This window comes from Emys orbicularis, chromosome 12 (genome assembly GCF_028017835.1).
Source record: "Emys orbicularis isolate rEmyOrb1 chromosome 12, rEmyOrb1.hap1, whole genome shotgun sequence".
NCBI classification, from domain to species: domain Eukaryota; kingdom Metazoa; phylum Chordata; order Testudines; family Emydidae; genus Emys; species Emys orbicularis.
Window position 1 is genome coordinate 2,195,241 of NC_088694.1, and position 14,253 is coordinate 2,209,493.

General features: G+C 43.5%; 1 protein-coding gene across 1 annotated transcript; it reads right to left on the minus strand.

Annotated features, from left to right (window-relative positions):
* Window positions 1-3,476: 3,476 nt before the first annotated feature.
* On the minus strand, window positions 3,477-9,412 carry KIF3B (kinesin family member 3B). The gene is made up of 9 exons (XM_065414372.1): window positions 8,250-9,412; window positions 7,990-8,084; window positions 7,203-7,304; window positions 6,382-6,504; window positions 6,152-6,270; window positions 5,693-5,806; window positions 4,507-4,612; window positions 3,843-4,021; window positions 3,477-3,570 (listed from the first exon to the last, which is right to left on the minus strand). Exons 1-9 carry the CDS (start codon window positions 9,370-9,372, stop codon window positions 3,477-3,479), a joined length of 2,055 nt encoding a protein of 684 aa, XP_065270444.1. The 5' UTR covers window positions 9,373-9,412.
* Window positions 9,413-14,253: the final 4,841 nt, after the last annotated feature.

The window sequence follows — 14,253 nt, forward strand, 5'->3', positions numbered from 1 at the left end:
CACTGTAGAAAGAAAGCCACAAGAATCACTTCTTCCCCTTTTAAGGCCTGGTTGTATGGTCAGATATCAGGAATTAAAAGACAGGACAGATAAAATATCCCGATTTACAGGAATCAATTCTTCTCTGAAACTTGGCAATGAATCTAGACACAGTGAGGAAGGACTACAACTAGAGAGTTCTGTATTAACCCAAAAGTCTGTATAACGCATCATTACAGTTCAAAAGGTCATCACAGAGGTATATGTTCTATAAGATTCAAGCAGCATGCAAACCTTTCAACAAAGGGCAATCAGACCTATATTAAGAATTTTAAGTGCTGTAATTCCTATGTGTTCGGTTTCGTGTGGGATTTGACTCTGGAACAGAAAAGCTATCTTTACTGCACGTAACTTGAAAAATAAAATTGTATCCAATTATACAGAGCAGAGCAAAGAGGAGGAGGATTTTAAACACTCCTCTGAAGAGAATGATTGTGCACACTCTCCCAGGGCCTCTTCCAGGAACTTGGTGGATTTCCTGTCTTCTTTGGCTGTTCGCCTGCAGGAAGCCCAGATGGTTCAGATCATACCCACATGCAGTAGAGAGGCACACGCCTGGCAGGATCACTTGTTAGACATGTCGATCCAGAACTTCACTAATGTTGGACAACTTAAGACAAATGCATTAATTTCATCCCAATATCGCTGCCACAAAATGTCTGCACTGCAATTAGATACCCGTGGCTGGCCTGTGCCAGCTGACTTGGGCTCACAGGGCTCAGGCTCAGGGGCTGTTTAATTGTGGCATAGATGTTCGGGCTTGGACTCCAGCTTGAGCTCTGGGACCTTGCAGGGTCCTGGAGCCCAGGCTCCAGCCAGAGCCCAAATGTCTACCCCACAATTAAATAGCCCCTGAGCCTGAGCCCCACAAGCCCAGGTTGATTGTCCCAGGCCAACTACAAATTTTTAATTGCAGTGTAGACGTACCCTATGGATCTAAAGGGGTAGGACAATCAGAGTGAGAAGCTGAAAGCTGCTGTTGCCCTGAGATTTGCTTATTATCTCTTATTCACTGGACATACTGTTTAAAATGGAGCTGTGGGTAAAGGTAACTAAAAGTCAATTTTATACTTTGCCTACCCCATTCCCTTTCTCTCACCCTAACTTATACACATTTATAAAACAGGGCTTTCGGTGGTATAGCCATTCTAGCATATTAACAGTAAAAGCAGAACAGTCTGGGTTTGGGCTGTGATTTCCAATGTACTTATTCCTGCCACATGGGAAATCTTACAAATTTCATACAGAAACCCAATGGAATAGTGGTGAGTGAAGAGGCATAGATATATCATGTATATATTACCATCTCAGGCTATACAGTCACTTCATCTCATTTCAATTCTCTGAATACTTAAACCATACAATCCTCTTTTCAATTATGAAGTAAACAAGATTATATACCGGGGGGGGGGAGGAGAGGGGGGAACCGTTGACACTCTGTTTTATACCACAAGAGAGAATTAAAAGGCTTTTTGTACTGAAACAGTGGTTTATAAAAAGGAAGGTTATGCCAGGCTTCCATTATTAGGTTAGCAGAAAATGAGCAGATGGCTCCTCCCTCACCCATAGGCAAAACTCTCCTCCCCGCATCAAAATTTAAAAAAATATTCATCTGGTCCCTCATCCAGAAATATACTCCTTGAATCAAAGCAGCTGAGTTAGAACTTAACCCAAGTCCACCTGAGCAGCTGACTCACCAAGGCACCATGCCAGCAAGATGCAGAGGAGAGCTTTATGCTAGAAGTGTTGGGTTCCTTCTGCTCATGGCGGTCAGATACAATGGAGTTTTTCCAGACTGGACAGGGTCAGTCAATGGATACTTAACAAGAACATAAAGTAGAGTCCCTACATTAGAGTATTTCTAAAAACAGGCAAGTTCTCATACACTGGTCAGTCTAGGGAGAGGTCATCTGCAAGGGAAAGGTAATGGGTAAAAACAATCACAGGACAACAGTTGACAACAATCAAGAAAAAAAAAATAGCCCAACTCTCAATATACAAGGAACTAAAAGTTACAAGCTGAACAGTGAGACGCAAGACAGGAACACCTTACTCTGTCTTCTGAGCCCATCCAATACAGCAGCTCCCCTCTCCCCACTGGACCAAGCAGGCCTGTGATATTAGTCAGAGGGCAAACTTTGAAAAGACACCATCTAAAGCAGGAGTTCTTCCCCTTTCAATTTCAGTGTACCATCCTTGGGATTTATATCAGATTTCCTTGCAACCCCAGACTGGTGATTACACATGGCCCTCATTCCCAACTAGCCTCACTGTATTCAGGAAAGCTTAAGACTGAAAAGGGAATGTTCTTAACTTGGAGCACGATGAGACACAAAAGGCACCTCCTGCACTGAAGCGCCTCATAACATCAAGGGACAGATTGCATACTTATCGGAAAAGTGCAGTCTAATATGGCTTTGCCTCATAGTGCTCCAGATTCCATCCACGTCATAGGGAATGGCAGAACCGGCCATGTGTGCCTCCTGGCAGAGACCTAGCACCAAGCTAGATCTACATTTCCTACAAATGGTGGAAGATCTGAGAAAATGGCCATACACGCTGTAGGGTTTAGATATTCAGTATGGACGCTGGTCTAAAATGCCAGGTGTGGGATGGAGAAGAGTGCTAGTATGGAGCTGGCACTGGTATGCAGACTTATTCTTTGACAAGGTGGTCCCTGCCAGTAGGGGTTGAGTCTTTAGCAGGTCAGTTTAGAAGAGCTCTTACTGATGTCTGTAAACAGATAGAGACTTCAGTTTCTATTGCTTCCATTCTACAGGAGCAAAATATACTTCCAAGATCCTCTCTTGTTCTACATTTCTAAAGGGAAGCGGAGAGGTCTAGCTGTGAAGTGCATGGAAACAGATCTCCAATCCTGCCCGTCTCAGGGTTGTTCAACCCAACTCTAACCCCATATGAAGACGCCATTCTTTCAATAGAAAGAGGAAAACAATGCACCTAGTCAAGTTTGGATACGCCCTCCACTTTTTAACCTCACTAAGTTTTCATCCTGAGGTTCTGGAGAGTTGATTCTGTTGAGATGACTTTCAACTCTTTCCTGTTGCCCAACAGCAAGAGAGCCCAGTACAGCAAGGGGGCTGGAACAGAAGGAGAGAGGGCGATGCTGTGAGGTGATCCTCATGCTTCCCATTGCTTCTAACACACTTTAACGTACCTCATGCATTTCTGATTTCCTAACTAAAATCTGTTCCCAATAGGGGCTGATTGCTAGATTGTGAGCAAATCTTTTCCTGCAAGGTTCAGCACACCTGGGACTGGCACATTTTGACACAAGTCAGTTAAACTGCAAAGAGGCCATTGCTATTCCCCAAAGGAAAGGGCTTGGAGTCTGGCTGAGAGTCCTCTCTGCAGGTTTTTACTTGTCTTTGCTCTCAGAAGGCAAATGCTGTTCACGCCCTGGAGAGGAATTGCTGTTTTTACTTAGGAACCAGCCCCCGGGACTGTGGGTAGAGCTGAGACCCAGAGGTGCCCGAGGAAGAGGATCCCCCCGATTTCCTTCCAGTTTTAGGCCTGAAGAAGTAAAAACAAAGAAAGTTGCCTGTTACACATCAAAACGAATCTCCCAAAAGCTGCATGAGTTTGACTGGATATAATTCTCGATCAATCTCAGCTTGCTCCTCTGCCTTATTTACCCATCTCTCTCCACCTACCTCAGGACTAATTTAGTTTTCATCCCACTGACCAGTCCTGCAGACAGACAGTGACCCTATGCATGCATACATTGCTGACTGGGGTCCAAGGGACAGAGGTGGACATAACCTACTTTCTACAACTTGACTCACCTGGATTTTGATTTTTTATTGGACATGCTCTCAAAAGTGGAGGCATCCACCTGTATCTCATCTTCATCCTGCAGAGCTGCTTCTAGAGCAGCCTGCACTTTAGGAGCAATGGCTGGGCCCTCGTAGTCTCGGGTTGTTCGGCTAGGCATATCTAGCTCCAGTAGCACAATGTTTTCTGCCTAAGAAAGTGGAAGCAGAACCAGAACCATCAATGTCCACACATACTCAGACTTTCCACTCACTATACTGACGTATTCCACGCTTTGATAAGGATTGTTACCAGAACTCCTAGATTGATTGGAAATGTATATATCCCATGTGTGCGTGGTCACATTACCCTTGTCACAAAGACTGCTCTCGGGCCACTTCATTCTCTCTGGCTTGTGACTTTCCTATCACCCTGCTTAAGCTTTTACTTTACCACTTTCGATCAACACCAGGTGAAGGTAACTTAGCAGCAGCATGAAGGTCATAAACTCTTCTTGAGCAACACCAGACTGCTGGGTTTAAGACACATTTTTAATATGTCAAGAGGGAGGCTTCCTCTCCACAGTCTTCTGCATCTGTCACAGTTTATGTAGGACAACTATATATCCTCAGAAATTCATACTCCTCTGAACACAAGAGATAAGGAGATGCAGGCTGCATCCATGTTTGGGCTTACCCTGTACCGGGCCTCTGGACGAATCATCATGGACATCCTGGCATGCTGACTCAAAGGCCTCTTATATCCCACTGCTGACACTGGCCTTTTCATCATCTGCTGGTTACTGAAAAGGAGATGAGTACTGAATCGATCACATGCCAAAAACTGACAAGGTTTTTCATTATTTGAATAAATCAAAATATCTCCTTCCTTAGAATCTCCTTCCTTAGAGGTTTTTAAGGTCAGGCTTGACAAAGCCCTGGCTGGGATGATTTAGTTGGGGATTGGTCCTGCTTTGAGCAGGGGGTTGGACTAGATACCTCCTGAGGTCCCTTCCAACCCTGATATTCTATGATTCTATGATCTGCAATGCACTGAGGCAATCCAGTGTATCTATTTGGAAAAAGAAGATTGCTACAGGTACCTGGGAATGTGCTCCAACAGGACAGTAAAAACCCAGCAAGCAGTATTAGATACAGTCCTTCACAAGTTGGCCTCTCCAATTTGTTGTTTTGAGCTTACTATGGGATTCCTAAACATTCCTATAGTACAAACCATAGGATGATGTACATTCCTCTGGCCCTTTCATTCTACATTTGCTCTTTGGAACCTCTTATATACAGTCAGGATTTGCCAACAGTTTCTATACACTGGCCTCTGAGATATCTTATCTTTAAAATAGGAAAGAACTATGGTAGATATGTTGAATCTGTTTTTAATGTTGAACACAATACTATATGTAGTTTGCAAAGCAATTTGCAATCCTTTGGAAGATTATATATATATACACACCTCTACCCCGATATAACGCGACCTGATATAACACAAATTCTGATATAACGCGGTAAAGCAGTGCTCCGGGGGGGCAGGGCTGCGCACTCCGACGGAGCAAAGCAAGTTCGATATAGCTCGGTTTCACCTATAACGCGGTAAGATTTTTTTGGCTCCCGAGGACAGCGTTATATCGAGGTAGAGGTGCATATGTGACATTATCAGTAGAAATTCCTTCCTCTCCTCACAGGTTAGAATTTTCCTAACTTTGCCTTCACCTTTACTATATTCAGGTTACAGTTTGGCTAAAACTTCATTCTGACTTTAAGCACTCTTGCTGGATGAGGCTAAAACTGTGTGGAGAATCTTGCTCTGGCCAGCTTGAAGTCTTCATGTGACCCAGTCTTAAGGTAAGGTTAGGGGGTAAACTCACTCCAGCCGGGTTATGGGATGCAGTTTCCACTGGTCTTCCTCTTCATCAAAGAAAGATCTATTCATGATCTTGTTCTTTTCCTCCAGGGGAATAAAGTTTTCAATAATCAGGTGCCTGTAGATAACAGGCAAGAACAAAGATGGGACATATGTAAATAGGAGAATTAACATCTCATTAACATCCCACAACCTCTCCAACACAGTCCTAGACAAAGAGGAGGAATTTCTAGTTGTCTCTTGTTCTATAAGCAGTTGGCTTGCAATCCACTCCCAAGAATAAAATACCTTTAGTAAGACTTAAGGGCAGCATATGGAGCAATGGGACTAGGGTGACCAGATGTCCTGATTTTATAGGAATAGTCCCGATTTTGGGGTCTTTTTCTTATATAGGCTCCTATTATCCCCCACCCCTGTCCCGATTTTTCACATTTGCTGTCTGGTCACTCTAAATGGGACCTACTTTAGCTTTAACTCCCTGGTAAGCTCATTCTGGGTCTGTTCCAGTTCTTGACGCTCCTTGATGTGCTCCTCCTGGAGGTCGTGGATCTCTGCCTTCACAGCTTGCAGCTTGGAAAATAGCTGGAACAGGTGAGAAGAACCAGAGCAATGACTATTCAATGTTGCTATCACCTTCACATGCAGTGCCATTCAGTTTCTAATCCATCTGACCTAGCATTATTTACTTTTTACCTTTTTGAGTTTTTTGGTTTTGATGTCCACCTCTTGCTGTAGGGAACTATAGGTCTCTTTCAGCTCCAATGTTTCCTCATCCCGACTTTCCATCTGTTGCTGGATTTCTCGCTCCCGACGTTTCTAAGGAATACCACAAACAAGATTAGATCAACACTGTCATATTGTTGCCTTCGGTGCCTGCATACATGAAAGCCACATCCAAGGCGTCCCTTTTGCCTGGGATCCAGGACTCTTGATTTAGATTCCAATTTCAAGTTGTTAAAACATCAACCCTGTGTTTATTTGACTTTGAAGGGTTTGTTGGGCGCCTCATAGGATATTTATTGTGAATAAGCTCAGTTAAAGGAGTGGGAGTGTTGAAACCGTAGCAAGGACTTTCTTTCTCCAAAATCTTAATTAGTCATTGCAGTTAAATATGCACCAACAAAAACACAAAATAGAAAAAGTTGTAAATAGTCTGACTAAATATCCCTCCCCTCATTTAATTGCTGCAGCTTTCACTCTCTAGGGTCTTATGATGATATCATTTCATTAGTTCTCCACCACAGAAATTTCTAACCAAGACAGGACCAGAGTCTCTAATGTAAAAAACAATGAGGAAAAAAAGATTACAGGCCTTCTCTATACATCATAAAGCAGTAAAGAGGACACAAACCCTTTTTATCTCTCTTTTGCCAGTAATCATTAAACTAGGGCTAGGGATCAATCATTAATCTCAGGAACACTAGTTTATAGTTTCTCTTACCTTCATGTTTTCTGAAAGGTCTAGAATAGCAACTCTTTGCCACAAAATAATAAATTGTTTCCCCCTCTCTTACCTGTTCTGCAATTTCCTGACGTTTCTGCTCCAAGATTTTCTGCTGTTCATTTGTGTGATCCACAATGTTTTTCCCTCCAACAAGGAGCTTGCTTTCCATTGCCTGAAAGAAAAAAACATATCGAGAGGTTAACCTCTCAAGCAGCCACGTAACTCATTCTTTTTAAAAAACAGTAACAACTCCTTAGATAGTTACCACTGAACTCTCCTTTATAAGGGGTGTCACTCACTGAACATCCAAATTTAAACCTGTTGTTATGTAAATTGTTCTCTCTGTGAAATCCTACATAATTGTAAGGTTAATGCACTAGTAATTTGTCTTGTGTTCTGCATTATGGCAATCCGTCCCACATTTTGTCTGAGAGGTTGACATGGAGGCTTTCACATATATAAGTTACTAATAATCAGTAACAGAATGAAGCTTGTTACTTATAAGTTACAGTATAATAAGAAGTGTGTATATCACATTTAATCTCTTGTACGGACTTCCCAGGGTCCTACAAGTAGGTTCTACAACCACAGTTCATAAATTATATAAAACATCTTACAAATGTGAACCACTACTTCTAAATTCATTTTTTTAAGGAATTCCCACCTCTGTCTACATAAAGTTGATTTTTAAAACTTCTGACTCAGGCACACCCCCTCACCATTACTCTGACCCAGGTATACCTCCTCACCATTACTCTGAAACTTTCTCTACATGGTTAGCATCCCAATTTGATGAACTGCCATCCTTCCCTAAACCCAGAGAACATTCCCTTCAAGGAGTCCAACAAGCACTCTACCTTGATTTTGGCACCCAGCATTTCTGCTGCTTCCTTCTCTCGCTTCAGATCCTCCATCTTCTTCTCCTTCTCCTTTAGCAACCTCATCTTTTCTTCTGCCACCAAGCTGTGATCCTCTACAATAGCTTTCTTCTCAATTTCCAGCTTTTCCTGCTGCTCCCTCCAGTAATCATCTTTGTCATCCCCTTCATCACCCTCTTCTCCATCCTCCTCTTCCTCTTCCCCACCATCTCTTCTCCTTTCTCTCCTCTTTCTTTTGCCAACAGACCGTTTTTCCAATTGTGCCTTGAGCCGAGCGATTTCTTCCTGGAATTCTCGTAGCAGTGCATCCTTAGGATCCTCATTAACTCTTGGTTTGTTCTTGATGTTTTTGGCACGGTTGGCATATCGCAGGGTAGTAAGAGTTTCTTCTACATTGTAAGAGGCAGGGCCTATATTGGCCACCATCACAGTCTTAGCATTGCCACCTAGTGAGTCCTGAAGTAGCCTAGTTAGTTTTGAGTCCCGGTATGGAATGTGAGTGCTTTTACCATCTACTAGGGCAGATATAACATTGCCCAAAGCTGAAAGGGAGAGGTTAATCTTGGTAGCTTCCTTCAACCTTTCCCCCTGCGCTCCAGTCTTGGCCTGGCGTTCACTGCCTGCAAGGTCCACAAGGTTGAGTTTTCCTACACGGATGTGATTCTCTCCATCAAGTCCCACCTCGCTGCACTCAATAGTGATCACAAAAATGGCATGGGAACGGGAGCTATGCTCATTCATGTTGGTAGCACCAACTGAGCGGTTTTGGTTCCCCACATTCATGACGTGCTCGATCTCCTTGACACTCTTTGTGACAAAAGATGACAAGTCCTTCACATACACCCCAGTGTCTGGTCTCTCTTTCAGCTCCAGCCTCTTGGACTGATCCTTTGATAGCAAATCTCTGATTTCTTCTTGGTATATTTCCAGATAAGAAGCTCTAACCAAATACTGCTGGTTCTGAGATCGAGAGATGTGGGTGAAGATGTGATCAAACGAATTGGGGATGACCCCTCTTTTTTCAAGATCACCACGCACTCCTTCCATTGTATATGTTTTTCCTGTCCCAGTCTGCCCATAGGCAAAGATAGTCCCGTTGAACCCTTGCAGGACAGAATCCACCAGAGGTCTAAAGGTCTCATCATAAAGTTCAAACTGCTTGGAATTCCAGTCATAGACAGCATCAAAGGTGAAGGTTTTAGGCAGCTCATGAGATGTTCCCCTGGGATTCTTCACTGATACCTGCCCTAACTTGACATCCACATCAACAACTTTATCATATGAAGCTGCCTTCTCTTTCCCATTCATTGGCCGGCACCGCACCACCACCCTGACGGATTCAGAACTCTTTAACTTGGACATGATGACAGGACGGTGGCTGGGGAGATTTGACAGATGGATGATCCAGGAAGGCCAGGAGCACTGAAAACCTAGAAATAAACAAAGCAAGGGCATGTGACTACTTTTCAGTAAATTTTTGTGCAAAGGCACAGATTCAGCTCATTTAATTCTGCAGGCTTTAGGTCAAAGCTGCCGCTTTCCGGCCGCCTCTACCACCCCGGGCCCTTTCAACTGCCACCAGAGCCCTGCTGCCAGAGCCAGCGGCGATTTAAAGGGCCTGGGGCGGTAGCGGCGGCCAGAGCCCCAGGCCCATTCAATCGCCGCCCAAGCCCTGCTGCCCTGGGGTAGTGGTGGCAGCTGGGACCCCCGGGGCTCCTTGGGCGATTTAAAGGGCCCGGGACTACATTGCGGTAGTGGCAGCTGGAGCCCCGGGCCCTTTAAATGGCCCCTGAGCCCCGGGGCTCCCAGCCGCCTCTGCAGCTGGTAGCTCCGGCAGTGATTTAAAGGGCCCAGGGCTACCAGCCACCACTACTGCAGCCAGAGCCCGGGGCCCTTTAAATCTCGATTTAAAGGGCCTAAGGCTCTAAAGGCTCCCCCCCCTCCGGTTGAGGCCACACCGCTTCCAGTTGAGGCCACGCCCCCTGCTTAGGACTCCGGCATACTGGTAAGTCCTTTAAGTTACTTTCACCCCTGCTGGTGCTTATGCTGCTGCCTACTGCATTAAAGATGCTGTTTAGAGGTTCTTGTGAGGAACCCAATCAGTGTTTAGATCAAGTGCTACAACTCATCCAGCAAAATTATAAATTCAGGACAGATCTGAAGAAATTATACATATACTTAGAAAGTTGCCTCTGATTAAAACTACCTTCCGTTACTAAACATTTTCATTTCCTAATGAGGAGCTTACAGTAGCCACTCCCTTGCCAATACTCTTCCTGGCATGTCACATTTAATTTCAGGGAAGAGACATGAAACAGTTGCATTAACCTAATGCTGCTGCCTCCCCCTCTTCAGCTGCCCTTATACTGCAGAGAAATGCAAGGTCACAGAGCACCAACGCAGGACAAAAAGGAACTGGTGAACAGCACCCTTTGTGCATCCTCTTACGCACTACCAGCTTTAAATGCCTGCATTTTTAGTTGCCTAAAAATTGTCCTTGACTGTTTTACTGCAGCAGCACCTGACAGATTGTGAGGTTCTTTGGAAATCAAATATAAATACACTGGATTCTGGAGGGAGTCACATTTCGGTTCTGGCACCTCAGGGTCAGGATTCAGATTTAATTAGTCCTATGTTATTTACATGTTATGTCATCAGAAAGATGCAGTGCTTCAGTTTCCTGCCATAGGTTTAAAACTCATCTCTAGGATCTCTTAAAGGAAAGATATTGCCTGGAAAAGTACCACGGATGCTTTTTCTTTGTTACATTTTAAGTCACCTTTTGTAGGTCTAATTACAGCATAATAAATCTTTAATGGAACTGCCATAGCTGCCAGGATTCAAGAGAAACCCATCAAGCTTCTTTTCACCTTTCAACTATTATACCTAGTGCTGTGTGTAGTCTGTTTCCAGAGCCCTGGAATTTAATGCAGAATCTACTATCCATGATAGCAATGTGGCAGAATCTAAGGGCTTGTCTACACTTACAGCACTGCAGTGCTGCAGTTCCACTGGTGCAGTTGTGCCATTGTAGCGCTTAGTGAAGATGCTACCTACACCAACGGGAGATCTTCTCCCATCAGCATAGGTAACGCCACCTCCCCGAGAGGCTAGAGCTATGTTGACAGGAGAAGCCCTCCCGTTGACATAACACTGTCTATACCAGGAGTTAGGTTTGTATAACTATGTCACTCAGGGGTGTGGTTTTTCCACACCCCTGAGAGATGTAGTTATACTGACATACATTTGTAGTGTGTACCAGGGCTAAACAGTCTCTCTCTCACATGCATACACACACACATCCACGCACGCACACACACACAAATGCATTTCTAGTCCTTATCATTTGAAAGAAAACCTTCAATGTGAACTGGCACGAAGGGCTTTGGAGCTGTGCTCCGGCTCCGCTCCAGCTCCAGGCAAAAACCTGCAGCTCCACTGCTCCTCCGCGCTCCAACTCCGGGCTCCGCTCCAAAGCCCCCAAGGCAGAGTTGGCTGCACACTTGGGAAAGTAGAGTAAACCATCCCCATTCATCTTAATGGTGTGTTAACTCTGAAATCAACTGGCAATTAAATATCAACACTTAATTTAACTACTGTGCTTGTTGCGGATGTTAGAGATAGTGGATGATGCTGGGGCAGGCGCAGTCAGACAGCTTTTTGCTGTTAAGGACTGCATTGCTGGTTATGACAAAATTTCAAGTCACCGCCAACTATGCTCACAAGGTGGATGGAAGAAATATTCCCATTCAGTGTTAAAAGCTGTAAAATTCAGCTTCCCTCCCCCATTGTTGCCAAAACCTTCAGGTTCCTCCCTACCAACATCTATGGTGCAGTTATGCATTTGCAATAGAAACATCTGTAGCATGTTAAAAATAGAGGATGCAGTTCCAATTCACAGTTAGCATAGTGGAGCGGGTAGGAAGAAGCCATAAAGATGGCTCTAGGTTGTGTTTATGCCTCTCTGGTCCTGAACCAGCCCCTAGTGCAAGTTAGGTCAGCCATAGGCTATTATAACTTATACAACCTAGGACAACTAAGCTGGCAAGGGATCAGCGAAGTGCACTGCAGTCTGGTCCTGGATCTTCGTCCTCCAACTCCCATCATGCCTCTATCCCCTCACAGCCTGCCCCAATACATATTCTGCATGGAGCTGAGAGATGGAGAATGGGAGACTCAGGATGCCAGATTTACATCAGCCCAACATTCCTCCCTCCTAAGGCTGGTTTAAGGCTCATTTGCACCACTTCTTATGAGAGGCTGAGGACCCTGTCCTTAAAAATTAGAGGAAAGAATAAAATAAATTTAACTTAATATCAAAATAAATAACATGAGCAAAAAGTACATGGTTCTTTGATCATACTCTACCTTCTTCTAGTGTACCTGCTACTTTAGGGTTGGGGCTTGCAAAGTAACACCAGTTTCCCCCAGCTTCAACTCGTACATCTTAAGCTGAAGATAGACATGTGTACTCTAGATGTCATGGGGTCAACAGTTTTCAACAGATCTATGCCATAATTATTCCCATCCCAATATACTTTTATTTGGATTCTTTGTATAGGCCAGCTCTGCTCCAGTACCCAAAAATGATGAAATATATTCCACATCCAAGTTCTAAAGTACTAAGTGATCGAATGCCATCTGGTTTTACAAGGTTCTGCATTAGACAAAACTCATGCTACAGAACAATTTGATTCACAAAGCCCTGCAGTTTATGGGTTCTGTAATGAGGAGACACCTGGAGATGGTGAAACATGCTGATCCATCCCTAGTCATTAGCACATTGAGCTTCCCTTTAAAAGAAAATATGTAGCCATTCATCGATGGGCTCATGAAATGCAACTGAAAGGTTTCAGACAAACCAATTTTTAAAAAATGAACCCTCTAAGAAGGATGCCTGTTTGAAATCTTTCCAACAGCTGGACCGAAGTATAAAGCAAATTCAGAAAAGCCCATCTAGGATTTAAAGTCAATTTGTTTGGTTCCCTCAGTGCTTTCCCTCTATTCTAATGCTAGCTGGAGCTATAGCAAAAATACCACATCTGAGGACTAAATTTTTGATTCTGTAATTGCATCTTGTCTCTGTCTCTTTACTTGAGGGGACCTCCTGAGAAGTTCAGGTGTACAGCTAGAGGACCAAAAACATTTTCTATCCCAATGCCCATGCTGTGAACAAGGCATTTATAAGAACAGGAGGTAATCTTAGAGCACCAAAGAAACACATGTAATAATATTTACTGAAATTTCAGTAAGACCTTTAAAATTATCTCAATGTCTTCATGGAAACTGCTTGCCTCCCTGAGTGAAGAAGTTATGCCATGTGAAGACACTTGGAACTCAAAGTAGATGATCCAGAATGTGCATCGAGTTGACCAAAGTGGCTGAGCATCTGCAGTTCTTTATAAACTTGCACAAAGGATTCAATACAGTGTATAGCCAATGAGTCTCCAGATGCTACTGACTAAAATACAGTGATCTTTTCCCTCCTGATTTACAACTCCAATAAGGATAGGCTCACTAACTGGACAGAAAGGAATATATATTTAAAATGCCACTCAAGAGAAAATATGAAAGTCAGATTCAAGACTTGTAAAAGCACACAAAGCCATACCCTCCTTCTTTGCTGATAAACTTGTGAATGCCACCCAAATATATGCTGCTCCCTCCACTTCTGCCCTGGCATTCAGTGCTCCTGCAACTGAAAATATCTCAGACCTGCATGGACAAAAATGAATGCGCATCTGTATACACCTTTACCACCATACGTACATTCAAATTAGGCATGGAAATGCTCATGAGATTCTGAAAGTATGGGCTATGATCTGTTACAGAAATGCCACCTCTAATCAACGTGGTTAATCTCTGAACAGGACTATCTCCGACTGCTTCAGTAGCACTCTTCTGTCAAACAAATTAAACTAACATTTGTAGCAGCCAAACTGTCCTACAGGATTCTTTGAAGCAGACTCTGTTAATCAAAACTATATACAGGACATATTCTCCAGATTCTTCTTGGGCCAAAAAGTTATGAAAAATAAAACAAAAACCATACAACAATTAACACTGCTGGGGATGTACCTTATCAACAACAGACTAACTTTTTATTCACAAATGAAATTCATTCAGCAGCCAGAACCAGAGGTGTGTTTTATCTTTAATATTATCCTCTTGCCTTTATCTCTGGCACCTTCCGCAAAAGATATTGACTAGGATTATGTGATCCTAGGTTCATTTAATCTTCTG

What these genes read in the sequence shown, in the direction of transcription:
- KIF3B (XM_065414372.1), bottom strand. Translation starts at nt 9,372, where the DNA reads ATGTCCAAGTTAAAGAGTTCTGAATCCGTCAGGGTGGTGGTGCGGTGC. An exon ending in ATTGGAAAAACGGTCTGTTG is followed by an intron (nt 8,085 to 8,249) that starts GCAAAAGAAAGA and finishes GCTTGGTGGCAG; the next exon opens with AAGAAAAGATGAGGTTGCTA. An exon ending in GTCAGGAAATTGCAGAACAG is followed by an intron (nt 6,505 to 7,202) that starts GTAAGAGAGGGG and finishes GGTATTCCTTAG; the next exon opens with AAACGTCGGGAGCGAGAAAT.